This window comes from Leucoraja erinacea, chromosome 20 (assembly GCF_028641065.1).
Source record: "Leucoraja erinacea ecotype New England chromosome 20, Leri_hhj_1, whole genome shotgun sequence".
Taxonomy (NCBI): Eukaryota; Metazoa; Chordata; class Chondrichthyes; order Rajiformes; family Rajidae; genus Leucoraja; species Leucoraja erinaceus.
Genome location: NC_073396.1, coordinates 4,136,030 through 4,158,608, shown reverse-complemented (window position 1 = coordinate 4,158,608; position 22,579 = coordinate 4,136,030). Strand labels below are relative to the sequence as shown.

The 22,579-nt window shown below is 43.9% G+C and overlaps 1 protein-coding gene across 1 annotated transcript in view; it reads left to right on the top strand.

Moving 5' to 3' along the window:
- Nucleotides 1-21,560, top strand: part of LOC129706648 (cytochrome P450 3A30-like) — a 30,861-nt gene extending 9,301 nt beyond the window's left edge. Inside the window, exons 5-13 of the mRNA XM_055651030.1 lie at nt 1,126-1,239; nt 4,061-4,149; nt 5,558-5,706; nt 6,566-6,693; nt 9,969-10,041; nt 11,850-12,010; nt 17,956-18,182; nt 20,100-20,262; nt 21,111-21,560. Coding sequence (XP_055507005.1) covers nt 1,126-1,239; nt 4,061-4,149; nt 5,558-5,706; nt 6,566-6,693; nt 9,969-10,041; nt 11,850-12,010; nt 17,956-18,182; nt 20,100-20,262; nt 21,111-21,206 — 1,200 coding nt within the window. The 3' untranslated portion in view covers nt 21,207-21,560. The remainder of the gene's footprint in view (nt 1-1,125; nt 1,240-4,060; nt 4,150-5,557; nt 5,707-6,565; nt 6,694-9,968; nt 10,042-11,849; nt 12,011-17,955; nt 18,183-20,099; nt 20,263-21,110) is intronic.
- Nucleotides 21,561-22,579: the final 1,019 nt, after the last annotated feature.

Genomic DNA, 22,579 nt, shown 5'->3' with positions numbered 1-22,579 from the left:
GTTTGTGTTTGTTAGTTGTGGAGTCGTACAGCATTGTCTGAAGAAGGGTCTCGACCCGAAACGTCACCCATTCCTTCTCTCCAGAGATGCTGCCTGTCCCACTGAGTTACTCCAGCATTTTGTGTCTATCTTCGGTGTGAACCCGCATCTGCAGTTCCTTCCTACACATGGAAACAGGCCCTTTGGCTCAACTTGCCCACCCTGACTAGGTGCCCCATCTAAACTAGTCGCATTTACCCATCTTTGGCTCATATCCCTCTAGTCTAAACCTTTTCTATCTCTGTGCCGTCCACATTAGGTTTAGTGTTGTTACAGTACAGTCCCTGCCTCAACTACCCCCTCAGGCAGCTTGTTCCATACACCCACCATCCCCCATGTGGGAAAATTTTGCCCCTTGGGTTCCTATTAAATCTTGCCCCTCTCACCTTAAACCTATGTCCACTGGTTTTAGATTCCCCTCCCCTGGGTACAAGACTGTGCATTCACCTTGTCTATACCCTCATGATCTTGTACGCCTCTAAATTGCCCCTCAACCTCCTGCACTACAAGGTATAAAGTGCTGGGAACTTTCTTCTAAATCTTCTCTGCACTCTTTTCAGCTTCATGACATCCATCCTATAGCAAGGTGACCAAAACTGGACCTTGTTCTCCAAATATGGCCTCACCAACAGCTTGTATAATCGTAACACAATCATCATTAGACAGCATGCACATCAAAACGTTTCCCTGGACCTCGGTACACGTGACAATAAGGAACCAAAACCTATATGGCCACAACTGCCATGTCAGGGGAACACAGAGAGATTGCCAGCTTTCTGTGCTGCCCATTGTAACCCCAAAAAGGACATGTACCCATTTATTCCCACTGCCCTGTCACCCCTTTGATAGCCCAAAACATATGATGTTAGGAAAGAGAAATTCAATGAAGTAACAAGTCATTGAATGCCACCGAGATTCAGGAGAACTACAGATGCTGATTTACAGAAAAAAAGTGCTGGAGTGATTCAGCAGGCCAAGCAGCATTGACTTCAAGACGTGATGTGTCAGGTTAGGACCTTTCTTCGGTCTGAATCCCACTTGTTTTGTTTTAAACTAATTGGTAAACTTTTCTGTATTTCTGTGTAGGAATTTGCTCTGATTGGACCATTGAAAGACTCTGTGAGCGCTGTTACAGACGAGAAGTGGAAGAGAATTCGAAATGTGCTTTCGCCATGGTTCACCAGCGGGAAACTGAAGCAGGTAAAGACCTGTGTGGCACAGCGTTGGTGTACAGTTAGATCCACGTCGCTCATGGCTTGAAAATTAGATGGTGAGGAGTGACAAGCTATAGCAAGTTAACCAGAGAGTTCATGACAGTGTAGATAATAGCAGGTTGCTTTTTAAAGTGATCACACGCTGAACAGATTGTACACTGAACATTTTCATAAGTTCCAGGAGCAGAATAAGGCCTTTCGGTCTATCAAATCTACTCTGCCATTCAATCATAGCTGATCTATCTCTCCTTTGAAACATATAAGATTGTTAAGGGTTTGGACACGCTAGAGGCAGGAAACATGTTCCCGATGTTGGGGGAGTCCAGAACCAGGGGCCACAGTTTAAGAATAAGGAGTAAGCCATTTAGAACGGAGACGAGGAAACACATTTTCTCACAGAGAGTGGTGAGTCTGTGGAATTCTCTGCCTCAGAGGATGGTGGAGGCAGGTTCTCTGGATGCTGTCAAGAGAGAGCTAGATAGGGCTCTTAAAAATAGCAGAGTCAGGGGATATAGAGAGAAGGCAGGAACGGGGTACTGATTGGGGATGATCAGCCATGATCACATTGAATGGCGGTGCTGGCTTGAAGGGCCGAATGGTCTACTCCTGGACCTATTGTCCTTCTCAACCCCATTCTCCTGCCTTCGCCCCATGACCCCTGACACCCATACTAATCAAGAATCTGTCAATCTCCACCTTGATTGCATCGTGGCCTGGTTCAGCAACTTGAACGTCCAGGAGCGAAAAAGACTCCAAGAAGTTGTGACCACTGCCCAGTCCATCACCGGCTTTGACCTCCCCACCGTCGCAGGGATCTATCGTAGTCGCTGCCTCAAAAAGGCAGCCAACATCATCAAGGACCCACACCATCCTGGCCACACACGCATCTCACCACTGCCATCAGGAAGAAGGTACAGGAGCCTGAAAACTGTAACGTCCAGGAACAGCTTCTTCCCTTCAGCCATCAGGCTATTACACACAACAACGAATAAGCTCTGAGCTCTGAACTACAAGAGACTATATTATTATTTGTTATTTGCACTATATTTTATTTATTGAACTTTTTCTTTTTTTTTCCCATTATATACAATGTTTACATGTTGACATATTCTGTTGTGCTGCAGCAAGTAAGAATTTCATTGTCCCATCTGGAACACATGACAATAAAACATTGACTCTTGACTCGACTCCTGGAAAATATCCATTGCCCTGATCCTCAACAGCTGTCTGTGACAATTCACCACCTTCTGACTAAAGAAATTCCATCTCATCTCCTTTCTAAAGGTACATCCTTTTATTCTGAGGCTGTGGCCTCTGGTCCTAGACTCTCCAACTAGTGGAAACATCCTCTCCACGTTCACTCTATCCAGGCCTTTCACTATTTGATTTCACTATGCCAATTCAACTCTGAAATGTCTTGGGAACCTGGCCTTTGTTTTCCTTGATTAGGTCAAGACAGACCCTTGTTTCTAACCTAAAGTTTGATTAATTGAAAGACACAGCATGTAAACGGGCCCATTGCCCCACTGCGTTCATGTTGACCATCGATCACCCATTCATGCAAGTTCTATGTTATCCCACATTCTCATCCCTCCACTCCCTACACACTAGGGGTCATTTAGAGGCCACATAACCTACAAACCCCCGCGTCTTTGAGAACTGGGAGAAAACCGGAGCACCCCCCGGCAAGCCTCTGCGGCAAGACTCCTCGCAGCGGGCAGCGTAGTGGGTGTGGCCGGAGCCCCCGTGGGTCGGAGCCCGCGCGAGGGGGCGGGGCTGGAGAGGACCCGGTGGTGTTGGTGGAGACGGTGGGAGCGGCGGTCGATGATGGCACCGACTGACACACGAGCAAGTGAGGACGCCACTGCCGGGGGGAGGAACAAAGGAGGACACTGCGGGGGGGACCACCGTGAAGGGGGGGGGGGGGAGAGAACAATGTGGGCGGCGCGAAGCTTCTCTAACTTTGTCAACGCCCTTTATGGGCGACTGTTTGCATATCTTGGGTAAACAAGCAAAGAGTTTCACCGTGACTCGTCTCATGTGACAATAAAATATTAATTCAATCATCCACCTGGAGGAAACCCACGGGGTCACGGGGAGAACGTGCAAACTCCACACAGACAGCACCCGAGGACAGGATTGAACTCGGGTCTCTGGCAACAACCACCAAAAGGGTATAAGTTGAAGGGAAATATATCAGTCACTTGGATTACTCTGAGAGTTGGCATTGGCCTGTTCAGTTGAATAACTTCCTGAGACCTAAGAAAACACGAGGAGAACAAAACAAACAGGTTCCTGTTTGCAAGTGCTTTTATTTTGTATTGAAAATTGAAAGCAAGTTGGCACATGATGTAAAAATGTTGGACGTGAGTTATGCCCCTGTCCCACTTAGGAAACCTGATGGGAATCCTCTGGAGACTTTGCGCCCCACCCAAGGTTTCCATGCGGTTCCCGGAGGCTTTTGTCAGTCTCCCTACCTGCTTCCACTACCTGCAACCTCCGGCAACCACCTGCAACCTCCGGGAACCGCACGGAAACCTTGGGTGGGGCGCAAAGTCTCCAGAGGTTTCCGTTCAGGTTTCCTAAGTGGGACAGGGAAATTAATCATTGATCACAAATGATTCTTTCTGGGAATGGGAAGGGTTTCTGGTCGGTGTTGGGGAAGATCCAATGCAGCCTCGTAAATAGTAGTGCTGAGAGACGGGAGGTCCCGTGATCAAACCTCCAGCAAAACAGGTTTGGGTCCCGACCAGTACATCGTTGTACACCCTCCCCTCACATTGGTCTCTTATTTTCCCCTTTCCTAGATGAGTTCAATCATTAAACACTTAACAGAAAACCTTGTGAAAATTGCCGAGAAGAAAGTGAAGCTGAATGAAAAAGTCATCATGAAGGAGTAAGTATTTTGTCTGGTTGTTCAGTTTTTCCCTCCGCCCCGCCCCTACAACACCTTGTGCTACAGTAACTCAGCGGGTCAGGCAGCATTTCTGGAGGGCAGGGATAGATGACGTTTCTGGTCAGGACCCTTCTTCCGACTCCTCTGATGCTGCCTGGCCTGAGTTCCTCCAGTGGATCGAATAACTGCTGTATTTCCCTTCAACTTATTCTCTTTTGGTGGTTGGCGCCAGGAACCTGGGTTTGATCCTGATCACAGGTGCTGTCTGTGTGGAGTTTGCATATTCTCCCTGTGACCACGTGGGGTTTCCTCCAGCTGCTTCGGTTTCCTCCCACATTCCAAAAAGATAGATGGCTTTGTGTTCTGTTCTCTTCTGTTCTGTTATCCCATTTTCTCATCCCAATCTCCACACACTAGGGGCAAGTTACAGAGGCTACGGACCTTTGGGATGTGGGAGTCACAGGCAGAATGTGCAAACTCCACTTAGACAGCACCTGAACCCTTTCCTTCCACCTTTATTCCCTTTGCCTGTCTGTATAGTCAGGGCTGGTGGGGGTGTCCCTGTGTACGAGGTCTGCTTGTGCAAGTAATCTGGAACGAGCCGTCAGAGGAACTACAGAAGCTAATACAATTATTACTTTTTTTTTAAAGGCATTTGGCAATTGTTTAGATAAGAAGCGTTCAGAGGGATTGGGCCAAACTTGATTGGCAAGTACAAGATGGGCTGAAGGGCCTGTTGCCCTGCTGTGTGAATCTCTGCAGTCTTGTTTATTTTCCAATAATCTGTACAGATGGATTATAAGAAAAACTAGACCAGCCTTTGAGGGAAAAGGAAGAGAATATTTTGTGAATTAGATCTGATGAAGAATTGGAATGTGACGTGGAACATGAATGGGGTTTGAGTTGGCCCGGATGTTCTTCGTGATGTGAAGTACAAACAAAACTACGTGTAACACGCAGCGGGCATGAGATTTTATTTCTCTTGTCATCTGTTAAGCAATTCCAACAAACATATCCAACACAAAATGCTGGAGTCACTCAGTGAGACAGGCAGCATCTCTGGAGAGAAGGAATGAGTGACGTTTTGGGTCGAGACCCTTCTTCAGACTGAGCATCGGGGGGAGGGAGTTACGGAGATAAGGAGGTGTAAGAGATCAAAAGGCATGCAGATCAAGGAAGGGATGCAGACAGACAGACTGGTTGGAGAACTGGGAAGGGGACGGGATGGAGATGGTGGGCAGGGAACAGATACTTGAGGTTAGAGAAGTCAATGCTCATACCGCTGGGGTGTAAGCTGCCCAAACGAAATATGAGGTGCAGTTTCTCCAATTTGGTCAGTGTGGGAATGGGAGAGGGAGTTAAAGTGTTTAGCAATTGGAACATAATGAACATGTCTCCCATCCGCCAGTATCTTTGGGCCCTACGGTCTGGATGCAATCTCCAGCACCTCCCTCAGTGTGGATGTGGACTCCATCAACAATCCCGATGACCCGCTTGTCACCAATATCAAGAAGTTGATTGATTTCTCCCTCTTCAGGCCTGCTCTTATTCTTGCTAGTGAGTAATTCAAAGTATTTGTTGATATTGTTGGGCACCTCGGTGGTGCAGCGGTTGCCTGGCAGCTTACAAACCCGGGTCTGATCCTCACTATGGATGCTGCATGGATATTGTACGTTTTTTACCTACTTTAAATCTCAAATTTAATGAGAATGTAGGTAAACGTTGCCTGTTAAATCCTGCCTCACCTTAAATCTGTCCCCTGGTTCTTGATTCTCCTCCCCTGGGTAAAAGACTCAGGCATTCACCGTATATATTCCCTTATATATAATCACCACTCAGCTTCCAGCACTCCAAGGATTATACTCCTCGCCTGCCACAACCTCCCCCTATAACACAGGCACTCTAGTCCTGACAACATTGTTAAAAATATTGCACTCTTTCCGGCTTAATGGCATCCCTTCTGCAGCAGGGTGACCAAAACTGAACACCATACTCACTAACATCTTGTACAACTGTAACATGATGTCCCGACATCCATACTCAATATGTAGGAAGGAACTGCAGATGCTGGTTTAAACCGTAGTCACAACATGCTGGAGTAACTCAGCGGGACAGGTAGCATCCCTGGAGAGAAGGAATGGGTGACGTTTCGGGTCGAGACTCTTCTTCAGACCGAAACGTCACACATTCCTTCTCTCCAGAGACGCTGCCTGTCCCGCTGAGTTACTCCAGCATATTGTGTATATCTATAATCAATACCCTGACTCATGAGGCTAATGTACCAAAAGCCTTCTTCCCTGCACATTACTGCTTTATCTCTGCTCGATTATTCCTCATTCAGTTCCTCACTGTCCCTCCAAATGTGTGCATGCAGGTCTGCTCATGTTGCAAGATATGTTCCTGTCTTATTTTCCAGTGATAGTTCCGGCCTTCAATCCTATCCTGGCAAAACTTGGCTTTAGTTTTTTACCGAATGATGCGACTCAGTTCTTCATGAGAACCATGGCGGCTTTGAAGGCAAAGAGGCAAAAAGGTGTGCATGCGGTGAGTGTGAAACTGGAACAGATTGTACCCCTGTATCTGTTTGTATTTTAACCACCATCAGCTCACAACCCCCTTGACTAACCACCCACCTCCACTCAATTTCATAACTCTAAAAAATGGGTTGAAGGGGTTCTTCCTTGCAGCAGCAACAAAGACCTGTAAACATGTAATACATGTAGATGACACATAATTTATTGCATGTTTGTTTGTTAATAATCTCAATACTGGTTCAACCCCCCCCCCCCCCCCCCCCCCCCCCCCCCCCCCAACCAAAAACAGTAACTGCAACTTGGGCGCACAATGGCGCAGCGGTAGATTTGTTGCCTCACAGCGCCGGAGACTCGGACTCGATCCTGACTACGGGCGCTGTCTGATCGGAGTTTGTGCGTTCTCACCGTGAGCTCGTGGGTTTTCTCTAAGATGTTTCCTCCCACACTCCAAAGACGTACAGGTTTGTAGGTTAATTGGCTTGGTATAAATGTAAATTGTCCCTGGTGAGTGTTGGATGGTGTTAATGTGTAGATTTAGTGGGCCGAAGGGCCTGTTTCCACGCTGTATCTCGTAGTAAACTAAACAGCGCATAGTTGAGGTTAGTGTTGTGCAGGTTGTTCAGAAGAAGCTAGTCTTGAACCTGGAGGGCACAGTATTCAGGTTTGAATGTGGATGGGATGCTGAATGAAACCACCAGGAACCAAGAGGTGTAGCTTCATTGCTGCTGACCCTGCAAACCTGGAGTATTGTGTGCAGTTTTGGTCCCCAAATTTGAGGAAGGACATTCTTGCTATTGAGGGAGTGCAGCGTAGGTTTACAAGGTTAATTCCTGAGATTGCGGGACTGTCACATGCTGAGAGACTGGAGCGGCTTTGCTTGTATACTCTGGAATTTGGAAGGATGCGAGGGGATCTTATTGAAACATATAAGATTATTAAGGGCTTGGACACACTAGAGGCAGGAAACATGTTCCCGATGTTGGGGGAGTCCAGAACCAGGGGCCACAGGTTAAGAATAACTGGTAAGCCATTTAGAACGGAGATGAGGAAACACTTTTTCACACAGAGTTGTAAGTCTGTGGAATTCTCTGCCTCAGAGGGCGGTGGAGGCCAGTTCTCTGGATACTTTCAAGAGAAAGCTAGATAGGGCTCTTAAAGATAGTGGAGTCAGGGGATATAGGGAGAAGGCAGGAACGGGGTACTGATTGTGGATGATCAGCCATGATAACATTGAATGGCGGTGCTGGCTCGAAGGGCCGATGGCCTACTCCTGCACCTATTGGTCGCCCAATTATTTGGTTCCTCCAATGTGGACAAAACCACATGGTGAACACTGAATCAGGACAAGGGAAGATACAACAAAACTGGAGTAACTCAGTGGGTCAGGCAGCATGCATGGAGCACATGGGATGGTGATATTTCAGGTTGGGGCCTGACCTGAAACATCACCCATCCATGTTGTGTCTTTCATTGGTAAACCAGCATTAACAGTTTATTTGTAGGAGGAACTGCAGATGCTGGTTTAAATCAAAGGCAGACGAGTAACTCAATGGGTCTGGCAGCAGCTCTGGAGATTCCTTTTCTCCTGAGATGCTGCCTGACTCGCTGAGTTACTCCAGCTTGTTGCGTCTGTTAGCAGCCTCTTATTTGTACTCAATGTTTCACACTACATTGAGTGTATAAAATGATGAGAGGAATAAATCGGGTAGATGCTAGGGGATTCGAGGACCAGGGGACATAGGTTCAAGGTGAAGGGAAAAGATTTAATAGGAATCTGAGGGTTTTTTTCCACACAAAGGGTGGTGGGTGTATGGAACAAGCTGCCAGAGGAGGTAGTTGAGGCTGGGACTATCCCATCGTTTAAGGAATAGTTAGACAGGCGCATGGATAGGACAGGTTTGGAGGGATATGGACCAAACGCAGACAGGCGGGACTAGTGTAGCTGGGACATGTTGGCCGGTGTGGGCAAGTTGGGCCGAAGGGCCTGTTTCCACACTGTATCACTCGATGACTCTAAGACTATTAAACAGTACAAACACCAAGTGAACCAAACTGTCTTGGACTAGGGACTTTTGCTTTGTTTTCCCACTAATGGTTTTTTTACTTATTGAACTTTTCCTGTTATTACATTAAACATTGACTACTGTGTTTACAGACCTGCAATGCCACTGCAAGTTAGAATTTCATTGCTCCTCCTTGGTACAGATAACAATGAGGCAGTCTTGGCTCTCTTGCGAGTCAACGACCGCTTCATTGGGAAGGATTGTTTTGCTCCTTGAACGGTGGGAAGGGAAGAGGTGAACGGATGGGTGTTGCTTCTCCTGCACGTTTGGGAAAAGGCCTGAAGACTGTGGTTATTGTTGACAGACCCGCAGAACAGGGAGTCGGTCCCAAAGGGAGTTTCTGCAGTTTTCTTCAGCTAGATGTTGTTTTGGTGGGTCCTAAGGTTCTTTTCCAGACGTTCTATCTTCTGGCTTGTATGACCGAGGGAGAATAGATATTGGCAGATACGCAATGGCGATTAGGAACTCCCTTTGGCAGCTCCACTGTATCTGTGGCACACTTGCGTCAGGTTTATTATTGTCACCGAGTGCACCAAGGTAGCTTTAAGCCCCTGTCCCACTTTCACCACCTAACTGGCGACCTCTGCCGAGTTTGCCCTTGACTCATACTCGCAGCATGGTTGCCACGAGGTCGTAGAAAGTCGCGCTCGGAGTGGTCTCCGCGTTCTCGTGGCCTCAAGTTGGTCGCAGCGTTTTTTCCAGCCCGATAAAAAATGTCCACGAGTTAAAAAAAGTGGAAAAAATTGATACTTTTTACTCGTAGGTAGGTCGTAGTAGTTTGTGATGGTGGTCGTAGGTCAGTAACTGGCCCTAGAAAAAAAAAAGCAAACATGACATAATTTTATCATGTGATAATTTTCCACTCGTAGCTGGTCGTAGTTGGTCTTAGGTGTGGAAGACTGAGGTCGAGGGGGGTCGTAGGAGGTCGTAGACATAGTCGTAGGAGGTCTTTTACTTTGGCGAGTCAACAATTTTTTCAACTCATCCAGGGTCTTCTAAACTTGTGAATTAGGTTGTCCAAGTGGGACAGCCCCCTTTGCTTTGCATGCTACCCAATTGTATAAATAATACTAAACGTAAATACAATCGAGTCAAACTCGAGTACAATAAGTAGAACAGAGGGGAAGATAAGCGTGGAGAATGTAGTTCTCAGCATTGTACTGTTCTATATTCTATGTGAGAAATCCATGGTCAAAGCTCACAACGTTCTTGTTTATCTCAGGATCGTGTGGACTTTCTACAGATGATGGTTGATTCTGAAGCAACTGGCACCAGCTCGGAGCTACAGGACAATGGTGACAAATCTATGGATAAACGTATTGGGATCTCGTATTGGATCCATGTTTCTTTCTGGTCTGCAAATGAGTGTTCCTCATTCAGTTCCAGATCACCTTGGATCCACCTTAACCTATCAGGATAACAGCTTGCTCTGCCATTTCACCTGCTCTTTTCCTCCAGAGATGCTGCCTGATCTGCTGAATTACTCCAGCATTTTGTGTCTATCATTAGATCTGTAATTTATTTGATCGATGGGGATGTAAAAGAAAATATCAGAGGAAGCTAAAGTGACTCTTAAAAGACATTTGGACAGATATATGGATAGGAAGGACTTTGTGCCAAATGGGCAAATGGGACAAGTTGAGTATGCCGACTTGTTTGGCACACACAAGCTGGGCTGAAGGACCTGTTTTTGTGCTGTGCAGCTCTGACTATATTTCAGGGAAAGTAAAGAGGGGACAGGGACTGGTGAAATAGCTGTGGGAACCACCACAGACTCGGTGGGCTGTCCTGTAATAGCTTTCTGGCTGAACATTCATGTGTAACTATTCCAGCTGCTCACTGGATACACCTTCAATGAATTTAGTCTGAGCCCAATAACCAAGTTATAATGACCAAACAATTAGCTGAAGCCTAGACAATACCTAAGTGACTTGGGTATTGCAATACATATACAATTAATAGTATGACCCTTGACAGCATTGATGTTTAGTTAATTTAGATATACCGCGCGGCGCGCCGACCAGCATTGCCCGCACATTAACACTAGCCTCCGCTTTTTTTAACATTTACACCAAGCTATTTAGCCTACAAACCAGAACGTCTTTGGATTGTGGGAGGAAACCAAAGATCTCGGAGAAAACTCATATAGGTCACGGGGAGAACATACAAACTCCGTACAGACAGCGCCCGTAGTCAGGATCGAACCGGGGTCTCTGGCGCTGTGAGGCAGCGACTCTACCGCTGCACCACCGTACTGCCGCATAGAGGGATTTTGAGATCCAGGTCCCTGAATCTCCCTGAAAATGGCAACACAAGTAGTTTGGTAAAGAGGGCAGATGGTATATTTGCCTTCATTGGTCGGGGCATTGAGTATAAAGGTTATGGAAGTCATTCTGCAGCTTCATAGGACTTTGGTGAGGCGGCATTTGGAGTATTGCGTGCCTCATTATACCTCGGCACACCTGGCAATAAACAAAATCATGTTCTGCTCGCCCCCATAACAGGAAGGGTGCAGGGGTTTTGGAAAGGGTGCACGGGAGGTTTACCAGAATCGTGCCTGATTAGAAGGTGAGGTTGGACATCCTTGCATTGTGTTCTCTGGAATGCAGTGGGGTGTGGGGAGACCTGATAGAAGTGGATAAAACTAAGAGGCAGAGAAAGGTAGACAGTCAGAACGCATTTCCCAGGATGTCAGGATCAAAGACTAGAGGGCATAGGTTTAAGGTGAGAGGGTCAAAGTTTAAAGGGGATGTGCAGGGCATGCTGTTTTTTACACTGTTGCCTCCATGGAGCCAGGGATGGAGTTTGAGGCAGATACGGCAGAGGCATTTGTGATCATGGGATAAGCATATGGATATGCAGGGAATGGAAGGATATGCATTATGTGCCAGTAGAAGAGAAATGGTCTTGGGTGGCATCATGTTCGGTACAGAGGTTTAGTTTAGTTTCAAGATACAGCATGGAAACAGGCCACTGAATCTGCACATTAACACCATCCTACAAATACCAGGGACAATTTACATTTATGCCAAGCCAATTAAGTTTTAAGTTCTCTGTACGATGAGCCTTTATTTACAAATGCTGGTCTTTTCTCAAACTGCAGCTCTAAGTGACTCTGAGATCCTGGCCCAGTGCTTCATCTTTACCTTTGCCGGGTATGAGACTACCAGTACTACGCTCTCCAACGTCGCGTACAATCTCGCCGTTCACCCCGATGTGCAGACGAAACTACAGCAGGAAATAGACAAGGCTTTTCCCAACAAAGTGAGTCATAGAATAAAAAGTAGTATTTCTACCATCGCTCTTCATGTAGCTGAGATTCCCGAAAGCATTCTGTAGCCAATTAATTTTGAAGTTTGATCAGGTAGAATGGCAGTATTTATACAAGGTACTCCAAAAATTTAATACGGGAGAGAATTTTATTAGATGGGTTAAACTACTTTACGATAGACCTACGGCAAGAATATTAACTAACAATACGCTATCTCCAAAATTTTACTTATCAAGGGGTAATAGGCAAGGTTGTGTGTGCCCTATCACCATTGCTATTATGATAGAACCGCTGGCCGAAAGGATTAGAAATCACCCGAATATTCACGGATATAACACTAAGGACTCAAGGAATAAAATTTCATGATACGCTGATGATATCCTTTTATATATTACTAATACACAAACAAGTATACCCACATTATTAACATTAATTGAGGAATTCGGCTCTTTTTCAGGATATAGAATAAATTGGAATAAAAGTGAAATTATGTCTTTAAAACCACAGGATTCGAGACACTTACTAAAATTCCCCTTCAAAATTGCAACAGAAAAATTCAAGTATCTGGGTATTCAAATTACGAGAAGACACAAATCATTATTTAGTGCCAATTTTATGCCACTATTAAATAAACTGAATGATATGATTAAATTTTGGAAAACGCTCCCGCTCTCATTGATAGGTAGAATTAACGCTATAAAAATGACTTTCTTACCACAATTAATATATTTGTTTCAAGCGATCCCAATATATATTCCAAAATACTTTTTCAAAAAACTAGATTCTACTATCACTAATTTTATATGGGATTATAGAGCACACAGAATTCAACGAAAGCATTTGTGTAAACCTAAAGAAGTTGGGGGTTTATCATTACCTAACTTTATGTATTACTACTGGGCAGTGCATATTAAGAACATAATGTACTGGTTGGATAGTTCCACTCAGCAGTTGGAGTGGATAAGAATGGAGAAAGAGGAGTGCTATCCGCACGATATAGGAACGATCTTGCTTTCACCGATAAAATTGAATAGTATATATATAAGAAGAACCCAATTATTCATAATACAATAAGAATTTGGAAACAAATAAAAGTATCCTTGAAATTAAATGATCCATCAGTACTAACCCCACTAGTGAACAACCCCGCATTCAAACCATCTCTCATCGACAAAACATATCAACAATGGGATAGACTGGGGATTAGGAAAGTAGGAGATATGTATGAATTGGGCAAACTGTTATCATTTCAACATTTAAAATTTAAATTTAAACTGAAGGATAATCAATATTTTAAATATATACAGATATGTGACTTTATGAAGAAATATATACATAATTTCAAACTATATTTTTAGACCCTTTAGAAGAAGCAATGAATATTAAGGCTGATTCACAAAAACTAATATCATTTTATAATAATATATTAAATAGAGAATTACCTCAACAGAAGCACTAAGAGAAGATTGGGAACATGAGCTAATGATAAAGATATCGAAGGATAGATGGGAAAAGTATCTAATGAACACACATAACTGTTCTATTAATGCAAGACATAATTTAATTCAATTCAAATTATTACATAGACTATTATTCAAAAACGAGGTTGAATAAATTTTTTCCAAACGTCTCTTCCCAGATGCGATAAATGTTTGTTTCAAAACGCTAATATAACACATTCATTTGTAGGATGTACAAAGTTGAATACATTTTGGAGCGATATATTTGATATATTTACAAAGCTTTTCAAGTCCACAATAGAACCTAAAACGGAATGGATTATATTTGGAATAATAGTAGAAGATATCAATTTAAATAAAGACCAAAAACGTTTTTTTAAATTATGGGTTAATAATTGGAAAGAAATTGATACTTAAATTTTGGAAAAATACAACTATACCAACTGTTAAAATGTGGATTAGGAATATGATGGACATAGCACGCCTTGAAGAAATGAGACTCCGACTAATAGATAAATATGACCAATTCTTAAGGAGTTGGTCTCCTTTCATCGACTTTTTGGAATCATGTGATGCAGCGGTGCCGTAAGGATTGCTGATTTCAGTTCATGACGCAGATAGATCTACATCTCCGAATAAAGATTTGAAAATTTATCTTTTAAGGGGCCTTCTCTCCTATTTCTACTTTCCACTTTTTCTTATATACACACTTCACGTTTTTCTATTCTCTACCATCTATTTTTCCTCTTTTTCCCCTTTCTATTGTTTTCTTTTTCTTGTCTTGCTTACTTCCTTCTCAAAACATAAAACTAGAGGTTGTACATAGAATGGATTACGGTATGACATAGTTGGCACCTAAAATTAGGTTCCACTGTACTGTTGTGTACTGTATTAACTTCTAATTAAAAAAACCCAAAACCCCCCCCCAAAAAAACAATGTAAAGTTTAGTGTTGGAGTGTTGCAGCTGGGAAGAGTTGCTGCCTCAGTGCCAGAGATCTGGGTTCGATCCTGACCTCTGGTGCTATCTGTCTGGGATTTGCACGTTCTCCCTGTGACTGCATGGTCTGGTTTTCTCCCACTTCACAAAGACGTGTGGGTTTTGCAGGTTAATTGACCTCTAAATTGCTCCAAGTGTATAGGGATTGGATGCAAAAGTGGGATAACATAGATTGTGGTTGGAATGGACTCAATGGGTCAAAGAGCCTCTTTCCATGCCTGTATCTGTAATCATTCAGTTGTAACCATTGTTATAATGCAAGGAATTCAGAAACCAACATGCACACAGGTCCTGTAGGTCAAGCTGAAAATTTACAGAGAGGATTTACGAGGATGTGGCTAGGACTAGCGGGTCTGAGCTACAGGGAGACGTTGAGTAGGCTGGAACTCTATTCCTTGGAGTGCAGGAGGATGAGGGGTGATCTTATAGAGGTGTATAAGATCATGAGAGGACTAGATTGGGTAGATGCACAGAGTCTCTGGCCTAGAGTAGGTGAATGGTAAGGGGGGTGGGATGTCAAATGGGATAGTTGAGGATGGAGTTAAAGGGAAAGAGAATAAAGGGATGGTTAATGACCCCAGAATTAACGGGAAAGGAAGCTCACAAAGGGACAGGAGAGTGTGGCCAAGTGTAATAGGGATCGATGTGAAAGGCGAGATGCGTAAGGAATTAAAAGTATTGTATATGAATGCTCAAAGTATAAGAAGTAAAGTAGATGAGCTTGCGGCTCAGTTAGAGGTTGGTAGATATGACATTGTGGGGATTACTGAGACGTGGCTGCAGGAGGATCGGGCCTGGGAATTTAATATTCAGGGTTATACATCCTATAGAAAGGACAGGCAGGTGGGCAGAGGAGGGGGGGGGCTAGCTTTGCTGGTGAGGGATGGAATTCAGTCCCTTGTGAGGGAAAACATAGGGACTGACGAGGTAGAATCACTGTGGATTGAGTTGAGGAATTGTAAAGGCAAGAAGACGTTAATTGGTGTTATTTACAGACCCCCAAATAGTAGCCGGGATGTAGGGTGTAAGTTGCAGCAGGAGTTAAAACTGGCATGTAACAAAGGTAATGCCACTGTGGTGATGGGGGATTTCAATATGCAGGTAGACTGGGAAAATCAGGTTGGTTCAGGACCCCAAGAAAATTAGTTTGTAGAATGCCTCCGAGATGGATTCTTAGAGCAGCTTGTAATGGAGCCGACCAGAGAAAAGGCAATTCTGGATTTAGTGTTGTCCAATGAACCAGATATGATAAGAGAACTTGAGGTAAAGGAACCGCTTGGAGATAGTGATCATAATATGATTAGTTTTAATCTGCAATTTGCGAAGGAGAACGTTAAATCGGAGGTGGCAGTGATGCAGTTGAACAAAGGGGATTATGAAGGCATGAGAGGGGAGCTAGCCATATTAGACTGGAAAGGGATCCTAGCTGGAATGACGGTGGAACAGCAATGGCAGGAATTTCTGGGCATAATCCGGAAGACGCAGGATCATTTCATTCCAAAACTGAAGACAGATTCTAAGGGGAGTAGGAGGCAACCGTGGCTGACAAGAGAAGTTAGGGATAGAATAAAACTAAAAGAAAAGATGTATAACACAGCAAGGAGAAATGCCGGAAGCCAGAGGATTGGGAAACTTTCATAGGACAACAGAAGGAAACAAAACGGGCAGAAAAGATGAAGTATGAAGGGAAGCTGGCCAGGAATATAAAGAAGGACAGTAAAAGCTTCTTTAGATATGTTAAGGAAAAAAGAGTAGCAAAGTCAAATGTGGGTCCCTTGAAGGCAGACACGGGTGAATTTATTATGGGCAACAAGGAAATGGCAGAAGAGTTGAATAGGTACTTCGGATCTGTCTTCACTAAGGAAGACACAAACAATCTCCCAGATGTACTGGAGGACAGAGGATCTAAGGGGGTAGAGGAACTGAAATAAATGTTCATTAGGCGAGAAATAATATTGGGTAGGCTAATGGGACTGAAGGATGATAAATCCCCTGGGCCTGATGGTCTGCATCCCAGTGTCCCCAGGGAGGTGGCTCTAGAAATAGTGGACGCATTGGTGATCATTTTTCAATGTTCTATAGATTCAGGATCAGTTCCTGTGGATTGGAAGATAGCTAATGTTATCCCACTTTTCAAGAAAGGAGCGAGAGAGAAAACGGGGAATTACAGACCAGTTAGCCGGACTTCAGTGGTGGGAAAGATGCTGGAGTCAATTATTAAAGAGGTAATAATGGGGCATTTGGATAGCAGTAAAAGGATTAGTCCAAGTCAACATGGATTTATGAAAGGGAAATCATGCTTGACTAATCTTCTGGAATTTTTTGAGGATGTGGCAAGTAAAATGGATGAAGGGGTGCCAGTGGATGTAGTGTATCTAGACTTTCAGAAAGTCTTTGATAAGGTTCCGCACGGTTCTTCTGCAGGTTGTATAGGGCTCTGGTGAGATCACATCTGGAGTATTGTGTACAGTTTTGTTCTCCTAATTTGAGGAAGGACATCCTTGTGATTGAGGCAGTACAGCATAGTTCACGAGATTGATCCCTGGGATGGCGGGACTGTCATACGAGGAAAGATTGAAAAGACTAGGCTTATATTCACTGGAGTTTGGAAGGATGAGGGGGATCTTATAAAAACATATAAAATTATAAAAGGACTGGACAAGCTAGATGCAGGAAAAATGTTCCCAATGTTGGGCAAGTCCAGAACCAGGGGCCACAGTCTTAGAATAAAGGGGAGGTCATTTAAGACTGAGGTGAGAAAAAACTTTTTCTCCCTGACAGTTGTGAATTTGTGGAATTCCCTGCCACAGAGGGCAGTGGAGGCCAAATCACTGGATGGATTTAAGAGAGAGTTAGATAGAGCACTAGGGGCTAGTGGAGTCAAGGGATATGGGGAGAAGGCAGGCACGGGTTATTGATAGGGGACGATCAGTCATGATCACAATGGATGGCGGTGCTGGCTCGAAGGGCCGAATGGCCTCCTCCTGCACCTATTTTCTATGTTCTATGTTTCTAATGGAGGACCAGAAAATATAGGTTTAAGCTGAAGGGGAAAAGATTTAATAGGAATCTGAGCGGTGATGTTTTCACTCAAAGGGTGGTGGGTGCATGGAACTAGCTGCCAGAGGAGGTAGTTAAGCCAGGGACTGTTCCAACATTTAAGAGACAGGTACATGGAGAGGACAGGTTTGGAGGGATACGGACCAAATGTGGGCAGGTGGGACGTATAGCTGGGACATGTTGGCTGGTGTGGGCAAGCTGGGCCAAAGGGCCTGTTGTCCTGCTCTCTTTAAATTAAACTAAAACTAAATTCCTGGGTTCTGGATTTCCTGCAAATCAAAATATTTTTTCCTAACAGTACATGACAAGAAGTATTCTTCCCGCACAATGTATTTTAATTTCCAACATGACTGGCTTCGATAATCATCTCCCATCTGTACTGATTTCCCATGCTGTTGTTAAGTGTTTTTCTCTGTGAAGGCTCCTCCCACATACGATGGCGTGATGTATTTGGAGTACCTGGAAATGGTGATTTGTGAAACACTTCGATTATTTCCTCCTGGACCCCGCTTGGAAAGAATCTGCAAGAAAGATGTCAAACTCAATGGGGTGACCATTCCCAAGGACACGGTGATTGTGATTCCTGTTTATGCCCTGCACCGTGATCCAAAGTATTGGCCAGAACCAGAGGAGTTCAGACCCGAGAGGTGAGTAACAATGATGTTCTCTCTTAAAACCAGCAATCTCTAAACCAGTACCTGCCATCATCTGTGTTCTTTGATAACCAATTGAGGTTTATTGTCATTTGTTTCCATGGATGGCTCGAAGCAATGTCTTTCCAAGTGCAGACAGACACAAAATGCTGGAGTAACTCAGCGGGACAGGCAGCATCTCTGGAGAGAAGGAATGGGGGACGTTTCTGGTTGAGACCCTTCTTCAAACCCTTTCAGAATTGCTCCAGCATTTTGTGTCTATCTTAAGTTTAAACCAGCATCTGCAGTATATGCATGTATATCTTATTCTTTGATCTCCTCCTTCCCGGCCTGGGAACTGGTGTACAGAATGGGTCTAGGGCCAAGAAAAGACCAGACAACAAAGATTTTGAAGGCAGCAGATGGAACGTAAAGCCGATAACTCGTCATTGACTATGGAGATTAAGTTATGGAGTTCCCTCTGTCAGGTCTTCCGGATCTTGCTCATGGAAGCTTGGCGTGTTGGAGCATGACTTGGCTACCTGCCAAAGACTGTATCTGTCTGGGGCCAGACCAGGGAGGGCAGACACAGGGAGGACTATGTTTGCCAACACTGCCGTGTTGAATGTCTCTGTGTTTGTAAATGTTTCTGATACAACTTTCCCAAACTGGGAGCCTGCAAGGATGAAGCGCTGAACTGAACAGACTTCAGGGCAATCAGTGGCAAGTGTTTTTGGCTGAAGAGGGGGCATGAAGGAAAGATAGACAGAGAGTGCTTTGTCTGTGATGGTGCACTGTAAGGCGTACTGGCATTTCTGTTGTACACACAGTAATCATGCTTAGTTAATGGATAATGTAAGTGGAATTGATTAAAACATTTATTTCTTTGAACTTGTAGTTAGGTTATCATATTATAAGTAAAGGGGCTGTCCTACTGTACGAGCTATTTCAAGAGCTCTCCCGAGTTTATTTAAAAAATCAAACTTGTGGTAAGCACGTAGAATGTACATAATGGGTACGTCTGAGCTCGGGGACGTCTCTTAGTGGCTCGTAACGCTAACGGCAGGTATTCGGGAAACGTGGTAAGCTCGTGAAGACTTTTCAACATGTTGAAAAATGTCCACGAAAGCCCCGAGTACCTACGAGCGGCTATTACCGTAATTCTCCGGGTTCGGGAGAACTCTTGAATTAGCTCGTACAGTGGGACAGTCCCATTAGTGTCACAATTGAAGGAAAAAACCTGTTGATAAATATAGCTTAGGTAGACAAAAGTGCTGGAGAAACTCAGCGGGTGAGGCAGCACCTATGGAGCGAAGGAGGAAATAGGCAATGTTTCGGGCCGAAACCCTTCTTCAGACTGATGAGCGAATAATATATAATTCTATAATTCCATAGATAAATATAGCTTAATTGAATTAATTGAGGTTTTCTTGGAGAAATGTTCCCAGCAGGTAACTTTGGTAACTGCTTGAATCTTTGCACACCCTTCCAAAAACGTTGCCTTTTGTCGACGAACAATGTTACTAAATCTTTGGCTCTGAAGATTCACAGGCTAGGGTCAGAGGGTGGTGGGTATATGGAATGAGCGGGCAGAGGAGGTAGTTGATGGAGGTACAATAACATTGTTTAAAAGACACTTGGACAGGCACAAGGGCAGGAAAGGTTTGGAGGAATATTGACCAAATGCAGGAAGTGGGACTAGTTTAGATGGGGCATATTGGTCAAAATGGACAAGTTGGGCCGAATGGTCTATGTGACTCTGACATTGTGCATGAAGCTTGGCATCCAATATCTAACTCAAACACTAGGTCCCTTTAAATGCGAGGGAGAAGCTAAGACGGAAGGCAAGACTATAGTTTCAAGGTATTCCACTCGTCAACCATATCTTCTTGCCAAATTTGATAGCTATCCATGTTTTATTTGGTTCCTTAGGTTCAGTAAGGAAGAAAGGGAGTTGTGGGATCCTGCCGTCTACCTGCCGTTTGGGATGGGTCCTCGGAACTGCATTGGGATGAGGTTCGCTCAACTTGTGATCAAGATGGCACTTGTTTCACTCCTGCAACGCCTGACTTTTGTGACTTGTGACGAGACGCCGGTGAGCTCTTCAGAGGAATTACATGAAAAAGACATTGGCACTGTGAAATTCCATTTTAAACTTAGGTTTTTATAATCCTGCTGTAGAGGAAAATAGACGGGGCATTGTTTTTTGTGATGGTGTGCATCATCTCTCACATCACATATGTTTATTAATTATGCCTGGCTAATGGATATCGTAAGTTAACGAATTAAAATATGTATTTATTTAGCCTGAACAATTCAGTTATTAGTTTAGTACTCCAAACTTTGAGTACATCGATGGATTGTAAATTGTCAATCAATGCAGCTTTATTTTTTTTTATTAAGTTTGCTTAAATTTGTGGATATAACGCAGTCCACAGACCAGCCTTTCCACCTTCGACTTCATTTACAATGCACACTGCCTCGGGAACATAGCCAGCATAATCAGGCTTGTCCTACCCATGGCATTCCTCCTTCTCCTCTCTCTCATCAGGCAGAGGATATATACGCCTGAAACCAGACTGAGGAACTGCTCCTTCCCCTCTGTTATCAGGCTTGTGGACGGTCCTTTCATAAGCTGGCGTACAGTCCTGATTCTCATTGGACTCTTCCTCTAGAAGTGTTGGGCTTTGATGCTGAGAACTATATTCTGCACACTGTATCTTTCTCTTCGCTCTATCCATTGCTTTTGGGTTTGGCTTAATTGTATTTATACACAATCTAATTTGATTGGAAAGCTCTTCATTGTGTACCTCTGTACACGTGGTAATAATAAACCTAAACCTACTGCAAAACAAAAGCACTGGAGAGGATAATGAGATGAAACTTTCACCAATCTCAACTTGAACTTTTCTGTTAATGTATTGTTTGCTTTTTCTGTTCCAGATCCCGTTGGAAATTGATGTGAAAGGGCCCATGCATCCTAAAAAACCCATAGTCCTGAAATTTGTGCCACGAATTAACACCGATTCAATGGAGTAAACGAGCAGCTTGAGGGGAGTGGTGAAAATATTTAGGAGCGTGTACATCTCGTGATTGTTATAACAGAATGGGGAAATATATCAATTTGCACATCTTTAAAGATTTGAATGGCATGTCTAGATGGAGGAGGCCATGGAGATTCACAATGTGTAGATGAAGCAGGGGGGGAGAGCTCTAAGTGTTTAATCAATGCAAAGTTACTGCAGTCTTAACAATATATTTTTAAAATGTACTAGCAATTTACTTCAAAATCATTTTAAGCTGTCTTTTCGAGAGAATGCCTGCAAAAATAGTTTTGTAACTAATTTTTTTAATTGTTAACAATAAAACATGTAAAAGTGGGTATCTATAGTATCCTGTTTTTAATGCTTGTGTATCAATGAACAAATCTGGGTGATCAATGCTGGGTTGTCCATCATGACAGCACCTCACACGTTGAGGATTCACATTTTATGAAGCTGCAGGGATATAAATTCCACCTCGTGATCTTCCTTCTTAAAGTACTGGTATAAAATAGGAACTGCAATTGAGTAATGGCAGGAAATTAACAGATTTGCATATGAGAAGGTACAGAAAGACCATAAGTGATAGGAGCAGAATTAGGCCATTTCACCTATCAAGTCTACTCTGCCATTCAATCAAGGCTGATCTATCTCTCCCTGATCTATGCTCCTGCCTTCTTCCCATCGTCCCTGACACCTGTACAAATCAAGAATTATCTATCTCTGCCATTGGCGGCCTCAACAGCCTTCTGTAGCAAAGAGTTCCACAGATTCATCACCCTCTGACTAAATAAATAGCTCCTCATCTCCTTATTAAAGGAACATCCTTTAATTCTGAGGCTATGACCTCTGGTCCTAGACTCCCCCACTTGTGGAAACATCCTCCCCACATCCACTCTATCCAAGCTTTTCACTATTTGGTAAGTTTCAATCAGGTTCCCCCTCATCCTTCTAAACTACAGCGAGTGCAGGCCCAGTGCCATCAAACGCTCATCGTATGTTAACCCACTCATTCCTGGGATCATTCTTGTAAACCTCTTCTGAACATTCTCCAGAGCCAGCACATCCTTCCTCAGATATGGGGGCTAAAATTGCTCACAATATTCTAAATGCTGCCTGACCAGCATCTGATAGAGCCTCCGTATTACATCCCTGTTTTTGTATTCTAGTCCTCTTGAAATAAATGCTAGCATTGCGTTTGCCTTTCTTACTACCGATTCAACTTGCAAATTAACTTTTTGGTTATCCTCCCAAGTCCTTTTGCACCTCCGATTTCTGGATTCTCTCCCCAGTTTGAAAATAGTCTACACCTTTATTCCCACTACCAGAATGCATGACTCCACACTTTGCCAGCCCTGGAAATACTGACAA